Source organism: Onychostoma macrolepis, chromosome 13 (assembly GCF_012432095.1).
Source record: "Onychostoma macrolepis isolate SWU-2019 chromosome 13, ASM1243209v1, whole genome shotgun sequence".
NCBI lineage: Eukaryota > Metazoa > Chordata > Actinopteri > Cypriniformes > Cyprinidae > Onychostoma > Onychostoma macrolepis.
The window spans coordinates 31895210-31920209 of record NC_081167.1 but is presented as its reverse complement, the minus strand read 5'-3'; the positions used below and the strand labels follow the sequence as shown (position 1 = coordinate 31920209).

The 25000-nt window shown below is 34.7% G+C and overlaps 1 protein-coding gene across 1 annotated transcript in view; it reads left to right on the top strand.

Moving 5' to 3' along the window:
- LOC131551795 (inositol polyphosphate-5-phosphatase A-like) overlaps nt 1-25000 on the top strand; it is a 186296-nt gene that overhangs the window by 103660 nt on the left and 57636 nt on the right. The window contains exons 7-9 of the mRNA XM_058794914.1: nt 1359-1411; nt 3918-4037; nt 16283-16367. Of these exons, the coding sequence (XP_058650897.1) occupies nt 1359-1411; nt 3918-4037; nt 16283-16367 (258 nt within the window). The remainder of the gene's footprint in view (nt 1-1358; nt 1412-3917; nt 4038-16282; nt 16368-25000) is intronic.

Sequence of the window (25000 nt, the reverse complement as noted above, 5' to 3'; positions counted from 1 at the left end):
TATATACTTTCATTCTATCTTGTTTGTTGCTTTGATTAAAAAAATCGGAAATTGGTATCGGAATCGGCCGGTTTGCTTGTAAAAAATCGGTATCGGAATCGGCCATGAAAAATCATGATCGTGCATCACTACTCTTTATTTATTAATTTTGGGTGCGTTGATAGTTTCATCTATTTTATCGCGTTGTTCTGTTGTCACATTTACCGGTTGTGGAGCAATTTGGGAAGCACTGCCACCTACAGGTGCACTTCACAACAGCAGTGTATGAAATACCGAATTGAGCAAAATTATGATATCGTACAGTTTGAAACATAATATATAAGTAATTTTCCAGTACCGGTATACCGCGCTTTATATATTATTATTTTTATTTTTATTAATATATATATTTATGTTTAGGTATTTATTGCATTTTATTGATATTAATTTACATTTTTTGATTTTATTTTATTGTTTAACTATATTTGTTTTTTATGTTTGTTCATCTTTTTATTTTAATTAATGAATTTACCGTATTGTCCCGAATATAAGACGACCCTGATTATAAGACGACCCCCCTTTTTCCAGATGTACCTTTTGGAAAAAGGCTTTTTGAAAACCAAATCTTGTTTTTTTGTTTGTTTGTTTTTCTCTCTGTAAAACACATTTTTTTCTTAAATTATTTTCAAATTGCATATTTTTCCTATTTTAATTTTTGTTTTGAAAGTATGGTAAATACTGGTAAAATGTACCAACAATGACATTGAAAAATATACACTTTTTGATATACCATTGAAATAACAGGTAGCCCATCTGAATTATATAACCTTTAGGTTATCCATCTCATAGTAGCCTACCAAAATTGTATTATCAGTAGAAGTGAAATCTTATTGTAGTCTTCAAATCTGGGTACAGTCTCATGTTTTAAAATCACTTACAGAGGAAGTTTGGTCCCATCAGGCTAACATGACAGTCACGACTTTACAACACACATTACATTACATATTTCATGGCTCACTCGTTTTATGCGTTTTTGGTGCCACCTATTGTCGTGGGTGTATTACTGACATGTCAAAGTCTAGACCCCGAATATAAGACGACCGCGTTTTTTCAGATGTATTTCCAAGAAAAAAACATCGTCTTATATTCGGGACAATACGGTAATTTTTAAATTAATTTTATTTCTTTTTATATTTTAGTTTGGTCAAAACTTGAAAAGATGAGAGCAGCTGTAGAAGCACGGAATCATCTTTTCATCTAATGATTGATGACTGAATTATGCCGGATCAAATGAAAGGATGTGTTTGTCTGCAGGTGAATGAAGGGATGTGATTTGGTTTCAGTGTGTCTCTGTACTGATGGTTTTTCTCGTCCTGCAGTGTAAATGGTCCAGAAAAGGCTTCATCCGAACCCGATGGGCGCTGGCTGACTGGTGAGTTCATCTCTGTCCTAAACCAGATCAATCCAGCCTTACAGAGAGAGTTCACATCTGTTCTCACTGTTACTGACTGATCACATCACAGTCTGTTCTCATAGTCATATAAAGCAGTGCTCATCAACACGAGCGCGAGCAGAAGAGGACAGCCTAACATCATCACAAACTGAAGAAGAAGAAAAGATTTAATGAAGCAAACAAGCATTTCATCTGCTTCATCAGCCAATTATGTTTACTGCAGCTCTATTCTTTGACTTTAGATAAATATGTTATTTAAAATTAAATGAGCAAAATAAAATACTATAAAATATGACATTTTTAAAATAAAATTAAAATCAATAATTAAAAATAAAAACAATATAAAATAATATAACAGCAAAATAAAACACTAAATTATGAACTTTTTAAATACTTTAAATAGTAAATAAAATAAACAAACAATAGTACACTTACTAAAAACATTATTTAAAATAATGTAAAATGAAAGCAATCAAAAATAAAACACTAAAGGTATTTTGAATAAATTAAAATAATTTAAAATTAAATTATTAAAATAAAACACTAAAAATATCAATTTAAAAAAAAAAAATTAAATGACTTAAAAATAATCAAAATAAAATCAAAAATACTTTTAATAAATTAAAATGAAATAAGTCATTTAAAAATAGTCAAATTTTGGTTCACTTGCATGTCATGTGACCATTAACGGACATCAGAGGACCTTGAACATATGGTAAATTATTGAAATATTAACTTCAGCAAGTAAATATTTTAGCTGAAGGGGGTTCGGCTGATAAAAATGTTTGGGAATCACTGAAATAAGCTATAGTTCTTCAAATTATGTAAGCTTTCAGTCCATGCTTTTTGATCCTACACTGCTTTAGATGCAGGTCTGGCTCCTGTTCTCTCTTCTGTTCTCTGTTGAGCTCTGCTGCTAACGGTCAGGTTGTCGGTTCGAGTCTCGATCGGAGGAGAAGTGAAGCTGTAATAAGTCGGCGCGAGTCACTTGGGATAAAAGTCTCTGCTAAAGGACTAACCGCTCTTCTGAGCGAGTTTCTCCCGACCGAACCGCAGGATTAGATTACAGCTAATCGCGTTAGCCGAGCGCTTACATATGACAGATGACATGATCAGACCGAGAGAGAGAGCGGCTAATGCAATAGAAGAGCGACACCAGAACAAGAGCATCTGACACCGGATGAAGGGAATGAAAAGGTGACGGAGGAATAACCGGCTTAGTCGCGCCGCACTAACAAACCTGATTACTGAGACGCTTCCTTAGCACTTCTGATCTGAGCCGCTCACCTCACCTTTATTGATATATAGAACAGAGAAACTGATAGACGTGTTCATATTAATCAGTGAGCACATTCCGGTTTGGAAACACTTTCTGTGAAGCCTGAGAATATAATAATGCATTTTGAAGGTGTTTATTTGCATCCATCTTTGTGTAAATACTTGTAAGCACAGATGAAACACAGTAGGGTTTCCCAAACGAGGACCTGCAGGGAGTTTGTGAGTTGATGAAAGCTTACTAATTAAATAATGTTATAATAAAAGCAATCGAAATAAAACAATTATGTTTTTAAATAAATTAAAATAAAATGTATAATTTATATAAATATAAATAATTTGTATAATTATATAAATTATAAATAAAAGAAATCAAAATAAAACAGATATAAACTGTTTTAATTAATTTAAATATGGTTAATTAAATATTAATAATAAAATATTAAAATTTAAAATTAAACAGCACTAAAGTATAAAATATTTTGTAGATTAATATAAATATACATTTATATTATATAAATTATAAATAAAAAATCTAAATAAAACAAAAATATAAACTTAAGTTAATTAAAATAAAATCAATTAAAATAAAATACTGAAAATTATTGGAAAAATAAATTAAAAATTAAAGAAAACAAAATAACAATTTTTATGAATTAAAATAAAATAATTTAAAATAAAAAATTAAATACTAAAATGTAAGAAATATTTTTTAAATAAATAAATATATTTTAAAATAAAATCAGTCAAAATAAAACGTACTAAAGTATTTTTTAATTAAAATTAAATTAAAGGGGTTCGGCTGATGAAAACATTTGGGAATCGCTGAAATAAGCTTGAATTCTTTTTTTAGTCCATTGTTTTTCATCCTGTGCACATTTACAGAGTAAAAAGGCATTGATCATGTGATTTTATTGTTCACATGCTAATAAATCAGCTGCATGTAGTGTGGCATGAATGCATTCATAGTATATTACACTTGTGGCTTCACAGAAAGTGTTATTTAAGCTTTTTAAGAGTGTTTCCTTCACCTGACACACTTCACAGGTGCTTTATTTGTATCTGTTTTACATGCATGCATTTGGCAGATGCTTTTATCCAACATGTGATCAGTTCATGCATTGACTGGGAATCGAACCCTTGACTGTGCCTGTGCTCTGTTGCATTGACACGAACAGCTGATAATATAAATGTGTTTTCTGCCTCTCAGTGCCTTCGACCTGGTGAACATCCACCTGTTTCACGATGCGTCTAACCTGGTGGCGTGGGAGAAGAGTCCGTCGGTTTACTCGGGAACGCGGCAGAAAGCGCTGGGCTTCGTTCTGGACAGGTCAGACAATCTGCTTCAAGCATGTTCACTCTCAATAAATGCATGCAGAACATATCAAGCGCTGGTGAATTACGGCTCAGAGATCATATTCTTCCACTCACGCCTTTGCTTTCTGTCCAATGAGAGACCAGAGCGGTTTATTATGCTATCATTTACCCTGATTTACAGTTTAAAAAGACCTTTCTTGTTGTTTTCATTGAGGATTTTCACAGACTTTCAGCTCCTTTATTTATATTCGTCTCATAAACACTTCCTCTCAGCACTTGTTTTCCTCTGATTAAATAATGTTCTCCAAGGGTTGTGTGTGATGTGAAATAATGTTGTAAAGAAATAATTTGTAGAAAAAATTTATCAAAATTAAACGCATACTTAAAAGTTTTTTTTTTTTTTTTTTTAGTAAACTGAAAATGATCATTAACTGACATCTGTTCATTAAATTATTATTAAATATAATAAATCTCAAAGGGTACTTTAAGAAAATATTTTTGCTAATTAATATTATTTCATTTTCATTTAATTTACATTTCTTTTAATTAAATCATAAAAATTTAAATAAAATGATTTAAAAATAAAAACCATAAAAATAAAACACTTACTAAAAAGATGTAACATTTTATTAGTACACCTGCATGTCTTGTGACAATTAACCGACAATTGTTATTAATTTATTGAAATATTAACTTAAAGGGTACTTCAAGAAAATATTTTAGACATTTAATATTAATTAATTTTAATTAAATAAAAACTGTAAATATATAAAAGAAAAAAGAAAACCATCAAAATGACTACTAAAAATGATCAAATAACTAATCGTGAATGTTTTGTTATACTATTGAAATATTAACTTAAAATCTCAGTGGGACGTCAAGTAAATATTTAAGCACAGAGGTGTTTGAGACTTATTCGATTATTGAAATAATAACTTGAAATCTCAAAGGGTACTTAAAGAAATGTTATTTAATTAATATGAATTTATTTTAATTAAATCATAAAAAATGTAATAAAATAATATTTTTATAAAAACCATCAAAATAAAATATTTAAATTTTTTTTTTAAATGTTTTATTTGTTTACCTGCCTGTCATGTGACCATTAAACAACATCAGATAATTGTTAAATTATTATTTAATTATTGAAATCTTAACTTAACTCAAAATATACATCAAGAAAATATTTTAGCTCATGGATATTAATAAATTTTTATTTAATTAAAACCATAAAAATAATAATAAAACCATCAAAATAAGCTTTACTAAAAAGGATCAAATAACTGTGATCATATGAATGTTTGTTACATTTTTGAATTATGTGACCCTGAAGCAGTCATAAATAGCACAGGTATATTTGTAGCAATAGCCAACAATACATTGTATGGGTCAAAATTATCCATTTTCTTTTATGCCAAAAATCATTAGGATATTAAGATCATGTTCCATGAAGATATTTTGTAAATTTACTACCGTAAATATATCAAAACTTCATTTTTGATTAGTAATATGCATTGCTAAGAACTTCATTTGGACAACTTTAAAGGTGATTTTCTCAATATTTCGATTTTTTTGCACCCTCAGATTCCAGATTTTCAAATAGTTGTAGCCAAATATTGTCCAAACCATACATCAATGGAAAGATTATTTATTCAGCTCTCAGATTAAAAAAAAAAAGATCCTTATGACTGGTTTTGTGCTCCAGGGTCACATATTAACTTAAAATCTCAGTGGGACTTCAAGTACGTTTTATTTCAGCACAAATGGATTCGGCTGAAAAAACTTTTGGGAATCACTGAATTACTCTATAATTCTATAACTCTATAATAAGAGCGTTCAGAGTGGAGCGCTGAGGCGGAAGCTTGTTTCCACGCGTCTGAATGGAGCACAACACCTTCCCCCAAAGCAGTGAATAATGTTGGGCTCTTTTCAGCGGCGCTACTAACCTTTTGGCAGCCACCAGTAAAGTCTATTCTCCTGTTGTGATGGAGGAGGACAATGTGGCTCAACAGCCTTTAGAAAGCAGCGCTACCTCCAACAGAGCGGTCATTCAGCGCCGTTTGGGAACCGACTTTAGGCCCATTGTCCGCGCCTCCCCCTACACTCAGACCTCTTCCAGTTTGACTTTTCCTCACACATTCACCTCGTTTTTAACCCTCATAATGCATTCAGAATCTCCATGCTATTTTCACATTCTGGGTCCGAATGGACCTGAAGAATCTGTATTTTATTAAGCAGTCATAACTTCATATTTTTCAACTAAAACCAGATTGTATCCAGATTGTAACTTGTCATTAGTGAGTGAATGTGAAAAATTCTAAGTTTTGAATGTTGCAAAGTTATTGCATTTGCTTTTTTTTTTTTTTTTTTTTTTATTAATGAAAAAATTGAGAACGACTTTGAAATTTCAAATTAAACATGAACTACACTAAAGACACTGTGATGCAAAATATACATGTATTCTTTAATATTGATGAGGAATGTTATTTGAATATATCATTGTATGACATTTATAAGAACATAGAATCAGACAATTATCAGTATTAGCTCCATTGGAATAAATGCAATTTAATTTAATTCCTCATGATTGCTCAGAAACAGTCCAAATTTATAAAACTTATTATTTATGAAAAAAAATTCTCTCAACTTTCTTTTCAAACTAAATAAATTATTTCTGCTTGCATAAACTTTCACTTTTAGATGAAAAAATGCTGCAGTGGTTCATCAATAGACGTGCGTATTCATGTTCACCAATAAAATTCAGTCCAAAAGTCGGTGAGATATGGGAAAAGGCTAAATGTATGTTACAAAAGTTTTTGACACTAATTTAACTCCATAGATAATTTAAAGAAAAAAAAAAGTTGTTTTGACACTAATGGTGCTCCATACATACCCGGGTCAAAAATGACCGAACACAAAAACGGTTACATCTCTTTAAAAATACTGGTAAAAAATCTGAAAAAAAATTATGATGTGTGTTTTGAGGGTCTCAAAACGTCTGCCAAGTTTCGTTCCCTTACTAAACACTATGCATTTTTTAGAAATGTTTATGTATCAAGACGACCCGAGTGCGTGGTTAAACTCAGTATAAAAGTCAGTATCTCTGTTTCTGTTAACAGACGAGCGCTGTTTATCTCTCAAAGCCTCCTGGGAAGGATCCTGTCGGCCGAAGCGTCTTCATTCTGTGTGGTCGCTGTTTGATATGCACAGCCTGTAAATCGCGACGTTTCGCTGTTGCGTCGGAGGCAAACGGACGTGCGTTTCTGAGCAGATTGGTCTGGTTTTGACGCATCCGATCAGTTCTTCGCTCTTTTGTGTGCTCAGATATGTTCTTCCTTTCAGAAGATGTGCTCAGGTTCAGGCCGGAGCGGTTTTACATCACAACTGTGAAATCTGGCCTAAAAGAGCCCTATTGTGCCCGGCTTTTATTTTCACACAAATGTAGTCCATTGTCTGGCGGCTGAAGTTAATTTGATCAACATTGGAGACATTTAACTTTTCTGTTCAGTCAAAAGGCTTGTTTCATGCTCATTTTTGGCCCATTGAGAAGACGTGATTGGCAGAAAAATAATGTTGCCGTTAACAATTCAGGGCAATTAGTTTCCCAGGGGGAAGCGCCGGGCCGCTCTGGCCGCCACACAACTATTCTTTGTGACTTTATGGATGGTCATCAGTCAACTGTCAGGAGACTCAAAGAGGCTCCCGGATAAATGTTTCCCTTTTGGCTTTTCCCAGAACAACAGGCTGAAAGGGAAAGAGGGCGAGCGAGAGAGAGAGAGCTGCTGTGTGTGTGTGTGGGGAGAGAGAGAGAGAGAGAGAGAGAACTAAATGTGTCAATAAGTGGAATGTTTTTAAAGGAGAAATACTGAACTCTAAGTTCCAGCTCTTGTTTTTTCCCGTCTGTGAAAGAGCACATCATTAGGCAAAACATTGCGTAGCTCGACCGAAATGAGTTTAAATAACTGATGCCGATACTGATATCTAGAGACATCAGCGGCTGACAGTGATTCTGATATCATTTAATGATGCACTCAGGATTTTATTTTTAATTTTATTTTATTATTCACACTTTACCATGTTTAATATATTAGACTTTACTATGACATTACTATTTTTAATGGACTTGACAATTTTAAAATTTATTAGACTTTAGTTTAGTTTATTTTATTTACAAAATTTCACAAAATATACTACATACACATATATATATATACACACTGTATAAATATGATTTAAAAAAAATTTCTTATTTTAAGTCAACTTTATTTACTAAATTACCTATATATATAATATACCAAAATGTATTTAGGTAATAAAAATAGATACGATATGCACTGAACAAAATTATAAACGCAACACTTTTGTTTTTGCCCCCATTTTTCATGAGCTGAACTCAAAGATCTAAGACTTTTTCTATGCACACAAAAGGCCCATTTCTCTCAAATATTGTTCACAAATCTGTCTAAATCTGTGGTAGTGAGCACTTCTTTGCCGAGATACTACATCCACCTCACAGGTGTGGCATATCAAGATGCTGATTAGACAGCATGATTATTGCACAGATGTGCCTTAGGCTGACCACAATAAAAGGCCGCTCTAAAATGTGCAGTTTTATCACACAGCACAATGCCACAGATGTCGCAAGTTTTGGGGGAGTGTGCAATTGGCATGCTGACCGCAGGAATGTCCACCAGAGCTGTTGCCCGTGAATTGAATGTTCATTTCTCTACCATAAACCGTCTCCAAAGGTGTTTCAGAGAATTTGGCAGTACATCCAACCGGCCTCACAACCGCAGACCACGTGTAACCACACCAGCCCAGGACCTCCACATCCAGCATCTTCACCTCCAAACTGTCAGAAACCGTCTCAGGGAAGCTCATCTGCATGCTTGTCGTCCTCATCGGGGTCTCGACCTGACTGCAGTTCGTCATCATAACCGACTTGAGTGGGCAAATGCTCACATTCGATGGCGTCTGGCACTTTGGAGAGGTGTTCTCTTCACGGATGAATCCTGGTTTTCACTGTACAGGGCAGATGGCAGACAGCGTGTATGGCGTCGTGTGGGTGAACGGTTTGCTGATGTCAACATTGTGGATCGAGTGGCCCATGGTGGCGGTGGGGTTATGGTATGGGCAGGCGTATGTTATGGACAATGAACACCGGTGCATTTTATTGATGGCATTTTGAATGCACAGAGATACCATGATGAGATCCTGAGGCCCATTGTTGTGCCATTCATCCACGACCATCACCTCATGTTGCAGCATGATAATGCACGGCCCCATGTTGCAAGGATCTGTACACAATTCCTGGAAGCTGAAAACATCCCAGTTCTTATATGGCCAGCATACTCACCGGACATGTCACCCATTGATCATGTTTGGGATGCTCTGGATCGGCGTATACGACAGCGTGTTCCAGTTCCTGCCAATATCCAGCAACTTCACACAGCCATTGAAGAAGAGTGGACCAACATTCCACAGACCACAATCGACAACCTGATCAACTCTATGCAAAGGAGATGTGTTGCACTGCGTGAGGCAAATGGTGCTCACACCAGATACTGACTGGTTTTCCGGACCCCCCCAATACAGTAAAACTGCACATTTTAGAGCGGCCTTTTATTGTGGCCAGCCTAAGGCACAATAATCAATAATGTGCAATAATCATGCTGTCTAATCAGCATCTTGCTATGACACACCTGTGAGGTGGATGGAGTATCTCGGCAAAGAAGTGCTCACTAACACAGATTTAGACAGATTTGTGAACAATATTTGAGAGAAATGGGCCTTTTGTGTACATAGAAAAAGTCTTAGATCTTTGAGTTCAGCTCATGAAAAATGGGGCAAAAACAAAAGTGTTATGCGTTTATAATTTTGTTCTGTGTGTGTGTGTGTGTGTGTGTGTATATATATATATATATATATATATATATATATATATATATATATATATATATATATATATATATATATATATATATATATATATATATATATATATATATATATATATATATATATATATATATATATATATATATATATATATATATACACACACATACATACATACATACATACATCACACACACACACTCATGTTCGTTTTTGTGAAAAGTGGGGACATTCCATAGGCGTAATGGTTTTTATACTGTACTTACTGTATGTGCTATTGCCCTACACCAACCCTACACCTAAACCTACCCCTTACAGGAGACTGTGCATTTCAACATTCCCCCCAAAAAAACTCATTCTGTATGATTTATAAGCGTTTTGAAAAGTGGGGACATGGGTCAATGTCCTGAAAAGTCACCTTCACCTTGTAATACCTGCCATACCCTCGTCATTATACACATCTATGTCCTGACTTTTCACAAAAACGCGCGCACACACACACACACACACACACACACACACACACACACACACACAGTCATGGCCAAAAATATCAGCACCCTTGGTAAATATTCAAAGAAGGCTGTGAAAATTAATCAGCATTGTTAATCCTTTTGATCTTTTATTTAAATAATTCTCAAAAATCCAACCTTTCATTGGATAATAATCATTTAAAATGGGGGGAAATATCATGTTCAATCGTCATCAATTCATCATCAATACATGTTTTTCTCAAATACACGTTGGACACAATCATTGGCACCCCTAGAAATTCTTATGAGTAAAATATCTCTGAAGTATATTCCCATTCATATTCATCATTTTGAGCACTCCAGGGTGATTATGAACATGAAATTATCCAGCCATGGCTTCCTGTTTCACAGAAATATAAATAGGAGGGAAAACAAAGCCCAAATTCCCTTAATCATCATCACAATGAGAAAAACCAAAGAATATATTTCTGATGTGCAGCAAAATATAATTGAGCTTCACAAATTAGTGAAGTGGCTTTAAGAAAAGAGCTAGAGCAGTGAAAATCCCCATTTCCACCATCAGGGCAATAATTAAGAATTTCCAATCAACATAAAATGTTAGGAAACTGCCTGGAAGAGGACGTGTGTCTATATCGTCCTAATGCACGGTGAGAAGGAGAGTTTGAGCGGCTAAAGACTCTCCAAGGACCACAGCTGGAGAATTGCAGAAAATAGTTGAGTCTCGGGGTCAGAAAACCTTATAAAAATAAAAACTAAAAAAAAAAGATCAAACAGCACCTACATCAGCACATGTTTCAAGAAAAATTCTCCTCGCTCATCCAAAAACAAACTCCAGCATATTCAGTTATCAGACACGACTGGAACTTCAAATGGGACTGGCTTCTATGGTCAGATGAAACTAAACAATCAGCTTTTTAGCAGCAAACACTCAAGATGGGTTTGGTGAACACAGGGATAAAAAGTACCCCATGTGTACAATGAAATATACTGCTGTATTTTTGATGTTGTGACCTATATTTCTGCTGGAGGTCCTGGACATCTTGTTTAGACGCATGGCATCATGGATTCTATCAAATACCAACAGATAAAAAATCAATAAGTGACTGACTCTGTTAGAAATCTTATAATGGGCCATGTTTGGATCTTCCAACCGTACGATAATCCAAACACAAACCTCAAAAACAACACAAAAACCAAGCTTCTGCTGGTCATTCCAGTCCTCTGACCTGAACCCTGTAGAACATGAGTGACCTGAAGAGAAGAAGCTGTGAATCTAAAGGGTCTGGAGTGATTCTGGATGAAGGAATGGTCTCTGATCTCTCGTCAGGTGTCTCTAACCTCATCAGGCATTATAGGAGAACATTTAGAGCTGTTAAACTGGCAAACGGAGGTTTCAAAAAGTATTGAATAAAAGGGTGCCGTTAATTGTGGCCAATGTGTATTAGAGAAAAACATTTATTTCATAATGATATTTCCCCCCCATTTAAAATTCTTATTATACAATGAAAGGTTAGATTTTTGTGAATTTAAAAAAAAAATAAAAGATCAAAAGGATTAACAATGCAGATTAATTTTCACAGCCTTCTTTGATCATATTTACCAAGGGTGCCGATATTTTTGGCCATGACTGCATGTGTTTATATATATATATATATATATATATATATATATATATATATATATATATGTATGTATGCGTGTATGTGAAATTGAAATGAAATTAAATGTTTTATCAGTATGTGACCTTGGCATCACTTATTTAATTTGCATAATGAATGTAGTTTAATTTGTGTTTAGATGTTTAGAGTCAGTGTTGGGGTGTGTGTGACCTGCACAGGGGTGTGTGGGAGTGATCTGAGCTGTTTTTGTGTCTGTCTCTGGGCTGCTGATGTGTGTTAGTGCGCCGCTGCTGAATGGAGGTATTAGTGTCGATCAGCATTGACTTTGTTAGCTGCCTTCTCACCCTGGGAGGCCCAGAGGTCAAAGGTTAATCAGTCAGTCAGGCCCCTTCACACCCTACACTCATACACACCCTGCGTGCTACAGCCGCTATCTCACACACACACACACACACACACACACACACACACACACACACACACACACACACTCACACACATATTCACTCACTCACTCTTGCACACACTCACTCACTCTCACACACACTCACTCTCACACACACACACACACACACACACACACACACGCACGCACGCATGCTCACTCACTCACTCAGTCTCAGTGAAACACTGTCTGAGGCCAGAAACACATACAGAGCAGTGAGATGTTTCCTAACTTCAACAAGCACAAACATGTGCATCATAACCACAGCACATCAAACCAGGGTTATTATTAGGTACCTAAATCTAAAACAAAATTACCTGGGGGGGGGGGGTTCTTAGCTACACTGAAAAAATTTAAATAAAATTGGTGTAGAAACAGTTTTCACTCTGAAATTGCTAGTAAATTTTACCAACACTTACACAGAAAAGGAAGGTAACACTGAATTAGATGAGAAGTTCTGAAGTAGAAAGACTTTCTTGTAAAACGTAGATTCAGTAATCTTTTTCTGAACAACTTTGAAAAATCATTAATTTTCATTTAAAGTAAAAACTAAAAACTGAATCTTAAACTATATTGGCATGTTTTAAAAACAATAATAAAAAATTACAAAAATTACACACAATAAAACGGCTAAACTCAAATTAAAATGGAAAATTATATATGTAAAATATATAAGTAAAATATTAAGAAATATTTACAAAAACTATAATGGTATATCAGTGATACCAAAATATCACTGGATAAAATAATTAATATCTAAATAATAAAGATCACAGAGACTTGAGGGTGCAGGAACCTCACACACAGAGAAATCCACGCAGAACACCCTAGCAACAACCTAGCAACCATTCAGAACATCTCTTCATACTTTATTGACATTGCTGTCATTATCTTTTATTATTATCTATATTTATTTAATATTAAATGTATATAAATTACATTTATTTTATAAAAAATTATGTAGTTAATTTTAATTATTTAACTATTTAAATATTAAATATGAACTATAATCATTACATAATAATAATTATTATTACTATTTGTTTTTATTGTATTATTTAAATGACATTTTTAATGTCAACTCTCCCTCTCACACACACGCACACTCACACACACACACACACACACACACACACACACACACACACACACACCTGACAGCTTCGAGGGAATGTAGTGAACGGCCAGCAGTCGGAGGGTGGTCACCTCTGAAGGTCAGAGGTCACTCCCGAATCCTCTGGTGGTCCATTGAGCACATTCCCCGGAATGCTTACATTCTCCCTGATTCTCCTCTGGTGCGGGACAAAAGCTGCATTAATGCCATCCTCGCTGGTGTCTCCACAGTACTGAGCCGTTTCACACACAGGTGTCTCCAACAACACACACACACTCACACATAAAGCATGTGCATTACTAGAGCTTAGGGCTTACGTTATAACAGCTATAACAGTTTCACTTTTACCTTTATGCTTACCGCATTTTTTTTTTTTTGAGAAGTGATTTACAAAATTAAAAAATTTATTAAATATAGTAAACTTTATAATAATAATATGTATATAAATTGATATAAATATTAGAATTAATACATAGAAATAAATAATAATTTATATTTTAATACATTTCACTAAATATTATAACTTATTTGAATCTAATTTTTACTAAATTAAGTGTTGTAATATTAAATATTTAAATGCATTTTCCTACAGTCATAAAATGCATCTTATTTGTATATTTTATATTATTTATTTACATTTATATAAATATTATTATAAATTATGTATAGAAATAAAAATATTTTAAAACAAATTTCAGTACAGAAACAAAATATCTTATTTATATATATTTTGCAAAAGTAAAAATGTTTAAATTTTTACATTTAAATTATTTACATTTATAGAAATTTGATAAATTATGAATAGAAATAAAAAAAAATTTTTTTTTAAACACAATATTATCTTATTTGTTAATTTTTACTGAATTAAATGCAATTTAAATAATAAATAATACATTTGATATGAATAAAAATGAAAAATATTATATAAAAAAATAAATATTACATAGAAAAAATTATAGTGGATATGTAATATGGATAAAGTTTAAAGTGGTTGTTGCTGGGGAGATCTGCATGGTTGCTGGGTTATTGCCAGGTGGTCTATCCCTGTCTGTGTGAAAAGGCCCCTGCTACGTAGTTATTTTGGACGTGATGCCACATGTAAAAGCCTTCATTAAAGTGTGTTAGAGTATCTGGATGTGGTGTGTGTGTCGTCTGCAGTGTGTGTGTGTTTGTGTCTCAGTTACAGTGAGTGTGAATGTCTCTCGGACCCCCCACCTGACGTCCCATTGACGGCCGCGGCGCTGTGTCTAATGCGTGACTCTGGGGCCCCCAGGGGCCAGGCTAAAAGTCAGGGCCCGGCGCAGCGGGCTTTAGGAAACGAGCGTGTAAACAGAGCGTTACCTTCTGACCCGCCGCTCATGACTCGAGTCTGAGGACAAAACCTGGCGGCTATCGCATTAGACACGCCTGTTACTGAGATAAAGCTGCTCGCTCGCCCGCGCACACAGAGAGAGAAAGAGAGACGCTCGCTCGCCCGCGCACACACAGAGAGAGAGAGAGACGCTCAAACCGATCTCATTTCACACTCACATTATACACATCTCTCTCTCTCTGTCTGAGCTGTTATTTTTTTAACCCTTTGGTTCTCTTCGGTCATTTTTCGCTGAAAAAGTTTACGTTTTTTTAGTGCTGGACAACGATTAATCGCATGCAAAATCTGTTTCTGTGTACATAATATATGTTTGTACTGTATATATTTATTATGTGTATATGAATACACACACATGCATGTGTATATAGTTAAGAAAAATGTTATGTTTATATATTAAATATATTTATATATAATGCAAATTATATGAGTATAAATATATACATGTAAATATATTCTATATATATATATATATATATATATATATATATATATATATATATATATATATATATATATATATATATATATATATATATATATATATATATACACACACAGTACACACATGTATAAACACAAACTTTTATTTTGGATGCGAATAATCGTGATTAATCATTTATATATATGTATGTGTGAGTGTGTGTGTGTGTGTGTGTGTGTGTGTGTGTATCAGTATTTTACAGTAAACTGTCCAAAAGGTCTGATGGAGCTGAAGACATCAGATATATTGATCATCATGAGTGTATGTCTATCAGATCCCATCATCATCTCTGTGTTAGAGCTGATGTGAAGTGGATCTGGAGTCGTGCCGTGAGTTTGAGTGCCAGTGAAGCGTTAGAGATGTAAAAGTGTGTGTTTTATGAGCACGGAGAGGCTTCTCTTTTACAGGGCCATAAATACATTGTTATTAGGTGTTGGGAGTGAGCTGAGATTTATCCCAACGATTAGCCGGCCCAGCATCCTCCTTCCATTAATCCACACACACACACGCGGTCGTCCGGCTCGGCCTAATTCTTCATCACTTGCTCAAGTAAATTATTTGCTATGGGGAGTTAATTATCCCTCGGTTAAGGTGCATTTTTTAAGACATCGCTGAGACCTGCAGGTGCGTGAATCTTGAGTTCTGGACTTAATTAATAATCATGAATCCAGCTGAGTGTAAGAGCCGCTGGATCAAATCAGCAGATAAAACCCTCACCAGTGGATGAGTGACATCAGCGGGTCAGCTGTCAATCATCCGTCACTCACTCGTCCACTAGGTGGGGCTCCTGCACTGATGATCAGCAGTGACCGAGTGCGTCTCAATCTCTCCGCAGGATCACGGATCAGCGCTTCGAGCGGCTGCCCTACTACATCTTCGGCGACTTCAACTTCAGGTTGGACTCCAAGCAGGTCATTGAGGTCAGTCAAACGCTCTCAGTGCGTCACACAAACACTCACAGTCTGATGCATTTGCTAAAATGTGCAGAAGAACACACTGCTTGAGTGCCTTACAATAAGTTGTAACATTTTCCACCATGTACTTCCAACACATTATATAGTAAATATTGTATATAGTATATATAGTAATGCAAAATAAACATTACCCTAAAAAAAAAGTTTTATTTCAGCTAGTTAAGGCAACGTGTCTTATTTTTGTTTATCTTAACAAAAAAAAACAAAAAAAAACTTAAAACACTTTACACTAAAACTTAAAAATTAAAGTGAAAACTAAAAATGCAAAAGAAAAATTCTAAAGTGAAATCAGAAAATATAAAAACACAATCTAATTCAAAACTGTAACAGTATATCAGCACTGATTTCCAGTATGCATCGAATACTCAGATGAGCAACATTTACTAAAATGCACAAATGCAGCTCTAGACGCTGTATCCCACAATGCATTGTGCTTGACTTGACCTTCCATTTCCAGAGTGATGAATGAACCAGATGAAATATGAAACGAAAGTTTTTAACATCATCTTTACTCATCATGTGCTCAGACTGATAAAGTAACAGCGTTAAGACATTTGCACACAGAATTGGTCTTAAAATGCAAAATAACAGAATTAAAATGCAGAAAAACTCTAAACTTTTATAGCGTCATGTGTTTCTGTGAAGGGCCTCGCTTGTGTTTAAAGGCGTCATTAGCACACAATGAGTGTGAGAAAAGCCTCCTCACATAACAATGCTGCTGGAGGGTCGCTCAGCAAACACAGCTGGGCCCCTGAGAACCCCAATGAGTCGTATATGTGATGGCTCATTGTTCTCAATCAGGTCCTGTGTGTGGCAGGAAGGAGGCGTTGTTGAATTGCTGCTTGAGCTGTAATGATGCATGACGGATTTATTCAGACATTTAACATTCAGCACATCATAGTTTGATTAGTGCGTATCTGTAGCTGATATTACCCACAATCCTTTGTGCAGCAGAAGAGGAGTTTGTTACTGTTGTTTTGTCCGTCCATTCATCCATCAGGTTAATGGTTTTTATTAGTTGTCATAAACGAGTCACAACTTTTTATTTGATGCAGATATGAGTCGATGTGTCGTATTTTATAGAAGGCACATCTTGATTTGTTACGCTGTAGAAATGAAAACGAAATGACAAGCTGAATTTGAACTGGAAAAGGGAACTTTAAATCTTTATATTTGTGATTAAGTATTTTCCTGCACTTAAATGAGATTGGAGCGTGTGGTTTGTGTTTTAGGTAATGCATTGTCTTGCAAAAATAATAAAAATTATATATATATATAATATGCTGAAAATTCAGCTTTGATCACAGAAATAAATTACATTTTAATAGATATTCACATGGAAAACAGCTGCTTTAAACTAATAATATTTCATAACTTGACTGTTTTGCTAATAAGTGCAGCCTTGATGAGCAGAAGAGACTAAGTTTTTTTTTTTCTGACCTTCAGGTTTATTTAAGGCTGATGTCTAATATACTTCTCATCTGCTGGATTAACTCTTTTACTTCAATAAAGTTTTCATCAGTAAAATGCACTTTGAGCTTCATGTAAATAATAGTTTAAGTTTAACAGGGTTGGAAAGCCTTTTCCCCCAGTCACTTACAATCTGGCTTTATATGCTGCTCATGATGGAAACACTAAAGTACAATTCATTACCTGCAGGAGGATCATTGAGATGCTGACGTGTGTGTGTGTGTGTGTGTGTGTGTGTAACGTCTGAACACACACACACACACACACACACACACACACACACACAGACTCTGCACTAGTAAAGCTGGTTTATGTGGGTTGTTTCACCTGTTTCTCACATGCAGCCGTCGCTCTGATGTCATCCCCGGCCAGAGCTCGTTAAAATAGATCCGCCACTCGTATAGTCGTCTGATTTAGAGATTTGTGATGTGTGTGTGTGTGTGTGTATTTGTGCAGCAATGATGGTGTAAAGCACATAAACAAGATAGCCTTGTGTGTGTGTGTGTGTGTGTGTGTTGGTCTGGCAGTGAGGAACTAGTTCAACACTTTAATGTCAATTAACGTCAGCCACACAATTAGTGTTGGGTCCGAGCTCGACTCCGATTGCGCCGCTGTATTGATTTTTTTTCCCCCTGCAGTTTAACTAGAGATTGATTTACACTAGTGCACACTAATTCACACCAGTTTATTCAAGCGCTCGCTAATGATTGTGCTTCTGCACCATATTTAATGCAAATATCTAAATATCCTTACAAGAAGAAAACATGCTATTTATTTATATATTTATACTTTCATAAATGTATTTTATACTTCAATTGTCTGTGTTGCATGAATGTCTTTATAGTTACAGTATCTTTGACTACATACTAGTAAAAATATATAATTGAAGATGCTATGTACACTTATATTTTAAATATTATACTTAATAGTTTATATTTATACATTTCATAATTTTAAGACATTTATACTTACAGATACTATACTTGAGTATATATTTATTCATACTACTTTTTAATATATAATATTAAAATCTTAAAATATTTTTGTGTATAGTATCTTTAAGTATTTTTATTTTAAAATGTATAAATCAATTTAGTTACATTATCTTTAAATATAAACTAGTGTAAATATATACTTGAAGATACTAAATACACTGTTGTATTTGTAATTTATATATTTCTTTATAGTTTAACTATGTATGCAAGTATAATTTTAAGACATCTTAAAGATACTATACATACTTAAATGCATATTAAATATGCATTTATACTTGTCCTATACTAAAAGTATAAATAAAATGGGTGTTTTGTTTGTATTTTGCAGTGTATGTTCTTTTGATGAGGCTGAATTGAAAGTTAAAGAGTGTCAGGATTTCTATTTTAATGTCTCTTATTGAACTAATCAGAGAAAACGCAGGTATGAGAATATGATGGAATCCGTACCTCAGGGCTCTGTTGGTAGTGAATCAGTTTGTGTAGCGACAGCGGCGCGGCCGTGTGCCTGGACTCCAGTATATTTAAAATCCCTCCTAATTAAAGTTAATAGAATGTAAATTTAATTTGTGGGAAAATGGCGGCCGTTCCAATCTCAGGATTGATAGGGGCCGACGGGCGGGTTAATTACTGACTTGATCTACTGAGCTCGTGACATAACTTGTGCTGCGTTTAATTGAAGTGTATTGGCTGGTTGATGGAGGCTCCGGCGCCCCCTATCTGCGGCGCATGTAAACATCAATCTCTCCTTCTTTTGTCCTCTGTCTTTCTGAGGGCCGAGCAGCATGAAATTAAAGGTGGGGCCTTGCTGTACATGACTGATGTAAACTGCTCATTAATGAGCAGTCAGAGGCTCATAAAACTTTCATTTTTCAACATTTGAAGAGCTTTCTAATTGATGGCCTCATGCCAGTGTCAGATCAGTTTGTTTTTACAAAGAAATAGAGAGAAACAATTAAACTGTGTGTGTGTGCGTGCACACTTTTCTGTTATATATTATGTCATGTTACGTTTTGTAGTGTTATGTTGTATGTTACGTTACATTGTTTTGTGTTATGTTATATTTTGTTACATTGTCATGTTATGTTTTATGTTACATTTTGTGTTATGTTCCGTTTTGTTCTGTTATGTTACTTTGTCATTTTATGTTATATTTTGTTGTTACATTATGTTTTGTTACATTGTTACATTTTGTGTTATCCTATGTTATGTTACATCATGTTACGTTATGTCATTTTATGTTATGTTTTGTGGTTGTATGTTGGTCCGGTTTCACAAACGGAGCTCATCTCAAGCCAGGACTAGGCCTTAGTTAAATTAAGATATTTAAGCAGCTTTTATAAAAATGCCTTTGAAGAAAACATCACAGGTGTGCGTCTTGAGACAGAACAATGACACTGACATATTTTAAGATCTGTCAGAGCAAGATATTTTCAGTTGAGACAGCTCAAACATGCATTTTAGTCTGGGACTAGCCTTAAGCCTGGTTTGTGAAACCGGGGATTATGATTTGTTCTGTAAAGCTGACGTCCTGTTATGTTTTATGTCATGTTTTTGTTTTGTTATTTTATGTGTTGTTACGTTATGTTGTTTCATTGTTTTGTTACATTGCTATGATTTGTTCTTTAATGCTTATGTTCTGTTATATGTTATGTTGTTACATTGTTTTGTTTCATTATGAGTTTTTCTGTAAAGCCTCTGTTCTGTTCTGTTTTTTAAGTAAACATGATAAAGACCGTTCTTTACATCTTTTATCTGTGTATTGTTGAGTGTGTGTGTGTGTGTGTGTGTGCGCGCGCGCACTGGCTTGCGTGTTTGTCCATATGCGCTTGTGTACATGCACACATGGCAGAATCTGTGGTGGATAGAGACCTCACAGCCGTCTGTGTGTGTGTGTGTGTGTGTGTGTGTGTGTGTTAATTCATTCTTACACAATAAAGCTCCATTTCATACAGTGTTTGTGCATTTGGCCCATCATAAATCAAAGGCGGCAGTGGCATTAAGTACACACTACATTAGTCAGGCTAATTAATTTTGGGACACATCCATCCATTAGTCAGTGGTCCTGCGTTTCATGGGACAGATAGAGAGACCCTGACGGCCGCTGTCAAACCAACCATGAAAATACACACGCACAAGTGTATCTTCACACACAGGCAAACACATCTGCGTGTTTACACACATCTGATCTCCATCCAACAGCGTCACACGATACACTCACACGCCTGCTGCTGGAATCACTCTTGTAATGAAATGTAGCCAAATGACTGAATGATATAAACAATATAAACTGATGAAAATAATATACTATAGAGGAGAGAATATCACAAACACTGAAGTGGATGGATGGATAAATAGATGGAAAGATGGGTGAAAAGATGGACAGATGGATGGATAAATGGATGAAAAGATAGGTGGATGGATGGATGGATGGATGAAAAGAGATGGATGGATGGACGGAGGGATGGATGGATGGATAAATGGATGAAAAGATATTTGGACGGATGGATGGACGGACGGATGGATGGATAAATGGATGAAAAGATATTTGGACGGATGGATGGATGGATAAATGGATGGGGTTACCGTGACCAACAAGACGACAGAAATATTGGACCGCCATATCTGAAATAGCAGCTAAACACACACACGTTGGATTTGCCGTGTTTGGATGCCGATGTAGGTTCGCAAAGCCATGAACATCAATAACAACGCAACGTCCGCCATTGTTGATAGTTTGTTTAAGCTTGTTCGTGATGGATCGGCGCTGCGTGGACCGTTCGGTGCTGCGGGAGCGACTGGAAAGCAGACGGCTCTTTTGGATCGCTCTCGCTCTCGCGGTGCTTTGGTGTGTTGTGTGCCGATCGATCGATCAGTCTGCGTGGTGCCGATGCACCTCGAACAAGCCTCTGCAAGCTAGTGAATCGAAACATGAAACGTATTCAGTGACGTAAGACCTGGCTCTGTGGTGGCTCACTAGCCTGTGGAAAAGCAACCGGTTCTTAAAGGGCTCGCCAGTCGAACCAACTAAGAACCGGCAATAGCACTGGCTCTGAACTAGCACCTGGTTCCTGCGGGTGGAGAGGGGGCATGTGTGATCTGCTGTGTTCCTGGTTTTCTGTGGTGGTTTGTGCTGTAGTTGATGAGGAAGAGTTGCGTAACGATGTGTTCATTCTCAGCACAATGCTGCTCATCGTTCAGCGTTTGCTCCAGATAAACCCACATGATCTCTGATCTCCGTCCCTCCGCGTGTTTTTAACAGCGCTAACAAAGAGCGTCACACATCGCAGGCGAGCGACGTGCCTTTAATCAGAGCCTAATTAAAACAGAGAGAATGAAGAACAGCCCCAGGCTGTTCCTCTCACAGCCTCATTAACAACAGGCCGTTTGAGCGCGCTCCGTGCGGCGTGGCGAGGGCTTCGCCTGGCACAGAGAGCCTTACGCCATCATGACTCCATTCAGAGTCCTTCTGCTGCTCTTCACACGCACACATCTACAGCTTCCTGATAAACAAACCTTTAATAGCTCAAATCATGTTTACTACTTCATTTTTTCTGTTTTCTTTTTAAGCACCAACATTTATTTTATTTTATATTTATTTTATTATTTTATTTTATTTATTTTTTTATATTTTTTTATATTGTATTGTTTATTTTTATTTTATATTAGTTTATTATTTTACTTTATATTTTTACTCTATTTTATTTTATTCAAATTTTTATGTTAGCTTTTAAGTTGTTTTATATATATTTGGGTTAGTGTTTTAATAAATCATTTGTCTTTTCATCATTCTTTCTATTTGTATTTGTATATTATATCATATTATTTTATTTTAGTTTATTTAACTTTTTATCTTATTTTGTTTCTCTTCTGTATTATAAAAATCTATAATTATATTATTTCTATATTTTTTGTACATTTTTATTTTCTTTTAGTATAGTTTATTTTACTTTGTATTTTATTTACTGTTTAGTTTACTTATTATAAATTGTTTTACATTTTTTAGTTTGTATGATTTATATTGCTTTTATTCAATTGTATTTTATTTGATTTTATTACATTTTTATTCTGTTTTATGTTTTATTTAAGTTTTCTTTATTTTTTATATTATTTTTATTTAATTAAATTTTATTATATGTTTTGCTTTACTTATTTAAATGTTTTATTTATTTAGTTTTTTTCATTGCTCTTCTGTGTGTTTGATTTAAGCTCCATTATATATTTGAACTGTTCTATCTTTCATTATCTTTAGTTGTGTGACGTTATCACAGAGTTTTGTTTGCAGGTGTTTTATACGGTTGTGACGTGTAGCTGCATCAGAGTTGTTGTGATCAGGCCTTTATTTCAGGTTTTTCTCACACATTAATCTCAAGGTCTGATCCTGTGGGATTGTCCGTTGCGTGTCAGCGCTGGCATTTGGGCTCCTCTCACTGACTGACATTAAACACGAGTGTCCTGCCGCTCGCCGTCATATTTAAGAGAGCCATTAAGTGGCACATTGAGGATTCATGGCCTCTTGTCTTGAACTCCTGTGATTTATCTGCTGTATCGGCTTTTGTTTGAGCGCAGGATGAAACCAGTGACTGCTCCATCATCTGTGTGTGTGTGTGTGTGTGATCATGAGCTGTAATATCCACAGAAATGCATCCGTCTGCGCTGGGTTTTAGTTGTTGGTCTACAGTATTTAAACCTACTAGACAGACACCTGTGACGTATAATCAGATGTTCATTCAGTTATGAAAGCATTTTCACTTCAAAACAGAGATTAAGACACTTCACAGCCTTTATCACTATAGGCTATATTTACAGTATGTATAGTATTTGCATCCTAGTTAACTAAAACTGAAACTAAAATTAAAAACATGAAATAATTTATTTTTTTGTTACCCATAAAATAAATGATTAAAAAAAAAAAAAAATTTTTTCAGCAAGTTGACTAATTTGGTTATAATAATAATAATAATAATAATAATAATTAAAATATGTGTGTATATTACAATAAAAGCCAAAAAAGACAACAAAATTACTAAAACTTCAGCTAAATTAAAATACAAATTTTACTAAATAAATAATTTAACTTCATTTGGAATTTAACTAAAATGAAAATGAAAACAAAAATATAAAAATAAAAACAGATTCAAAATATTAATGAAGACTATAATAGTATCTCAGTGATACTAAAATAATGCTCTTTAATTATAATAATATTCAGCTCAATAATATTGTTTTTCTTAATTCATATAAATGCTTTAACAAGAATACAACCTTCAGATTTGTGTTGTTAAATCTTCTGAAACGCTGCCTGTACAAAATAAATAATATAATTAAAGATAAGTAAAATAAAATCAGAAAAAGAAATAAAAGAATCAATATAAGAAATCTAAAAATATACCAAAAAAATATAAAAGAAAATATAAAAATACAAAATCAAAAGAATAAAATAAAATAATTATGAATAAAACATTCAGATTATTTTAATTAATTAAAATAAATATTAAATAATCCATTGTGCGTGTGTTAGTGTAAATGTGATTTCTGGAGGGTGGAGTTGAGATGATTGTCTGACGGTGTGGAGGAGCAGAAGCTCGTCCTCTTCGCGGGGGGCTTTTGTTCCTGATTTCATGCTATCAGAGCGACAGCATGTTTCTCAGCTTTGGCCTGTCAGCCTCATAAAGGGCCTGCGCCGGGGTCACAGCTCAAGGGACGGCCATGAAAAATCGCTCAAAACCGGACGACAAAGCCCACCCAGAAAACATCAGCGCAAACACCCGTCTGTCTCAATCTAACGCTGAACATCAGCAGGGTGGAAGAACAACTCACATTCTATATCAAGAAAATGATTAAACACATTTTACACTCAAACTCAGTATACTGTAATGCAAGAAATGACAAAAACACACAACAAAAATGAATAAAACTAAATTTAAAATGAAATCCGAAAATATTACAATGAAAACTGATTCAAAATATTAATAAAAACTATAATAGTGTCTCGGTGATACTAAAGTAACACTGTTTACAGCTCAGGTAATATTATTTTTTCGTAATAATTCATGTAACAAGCATAAAACTTTCACATTTCTGCTATTAAACCTTCTGAAATGCTTCCTGTGCAAA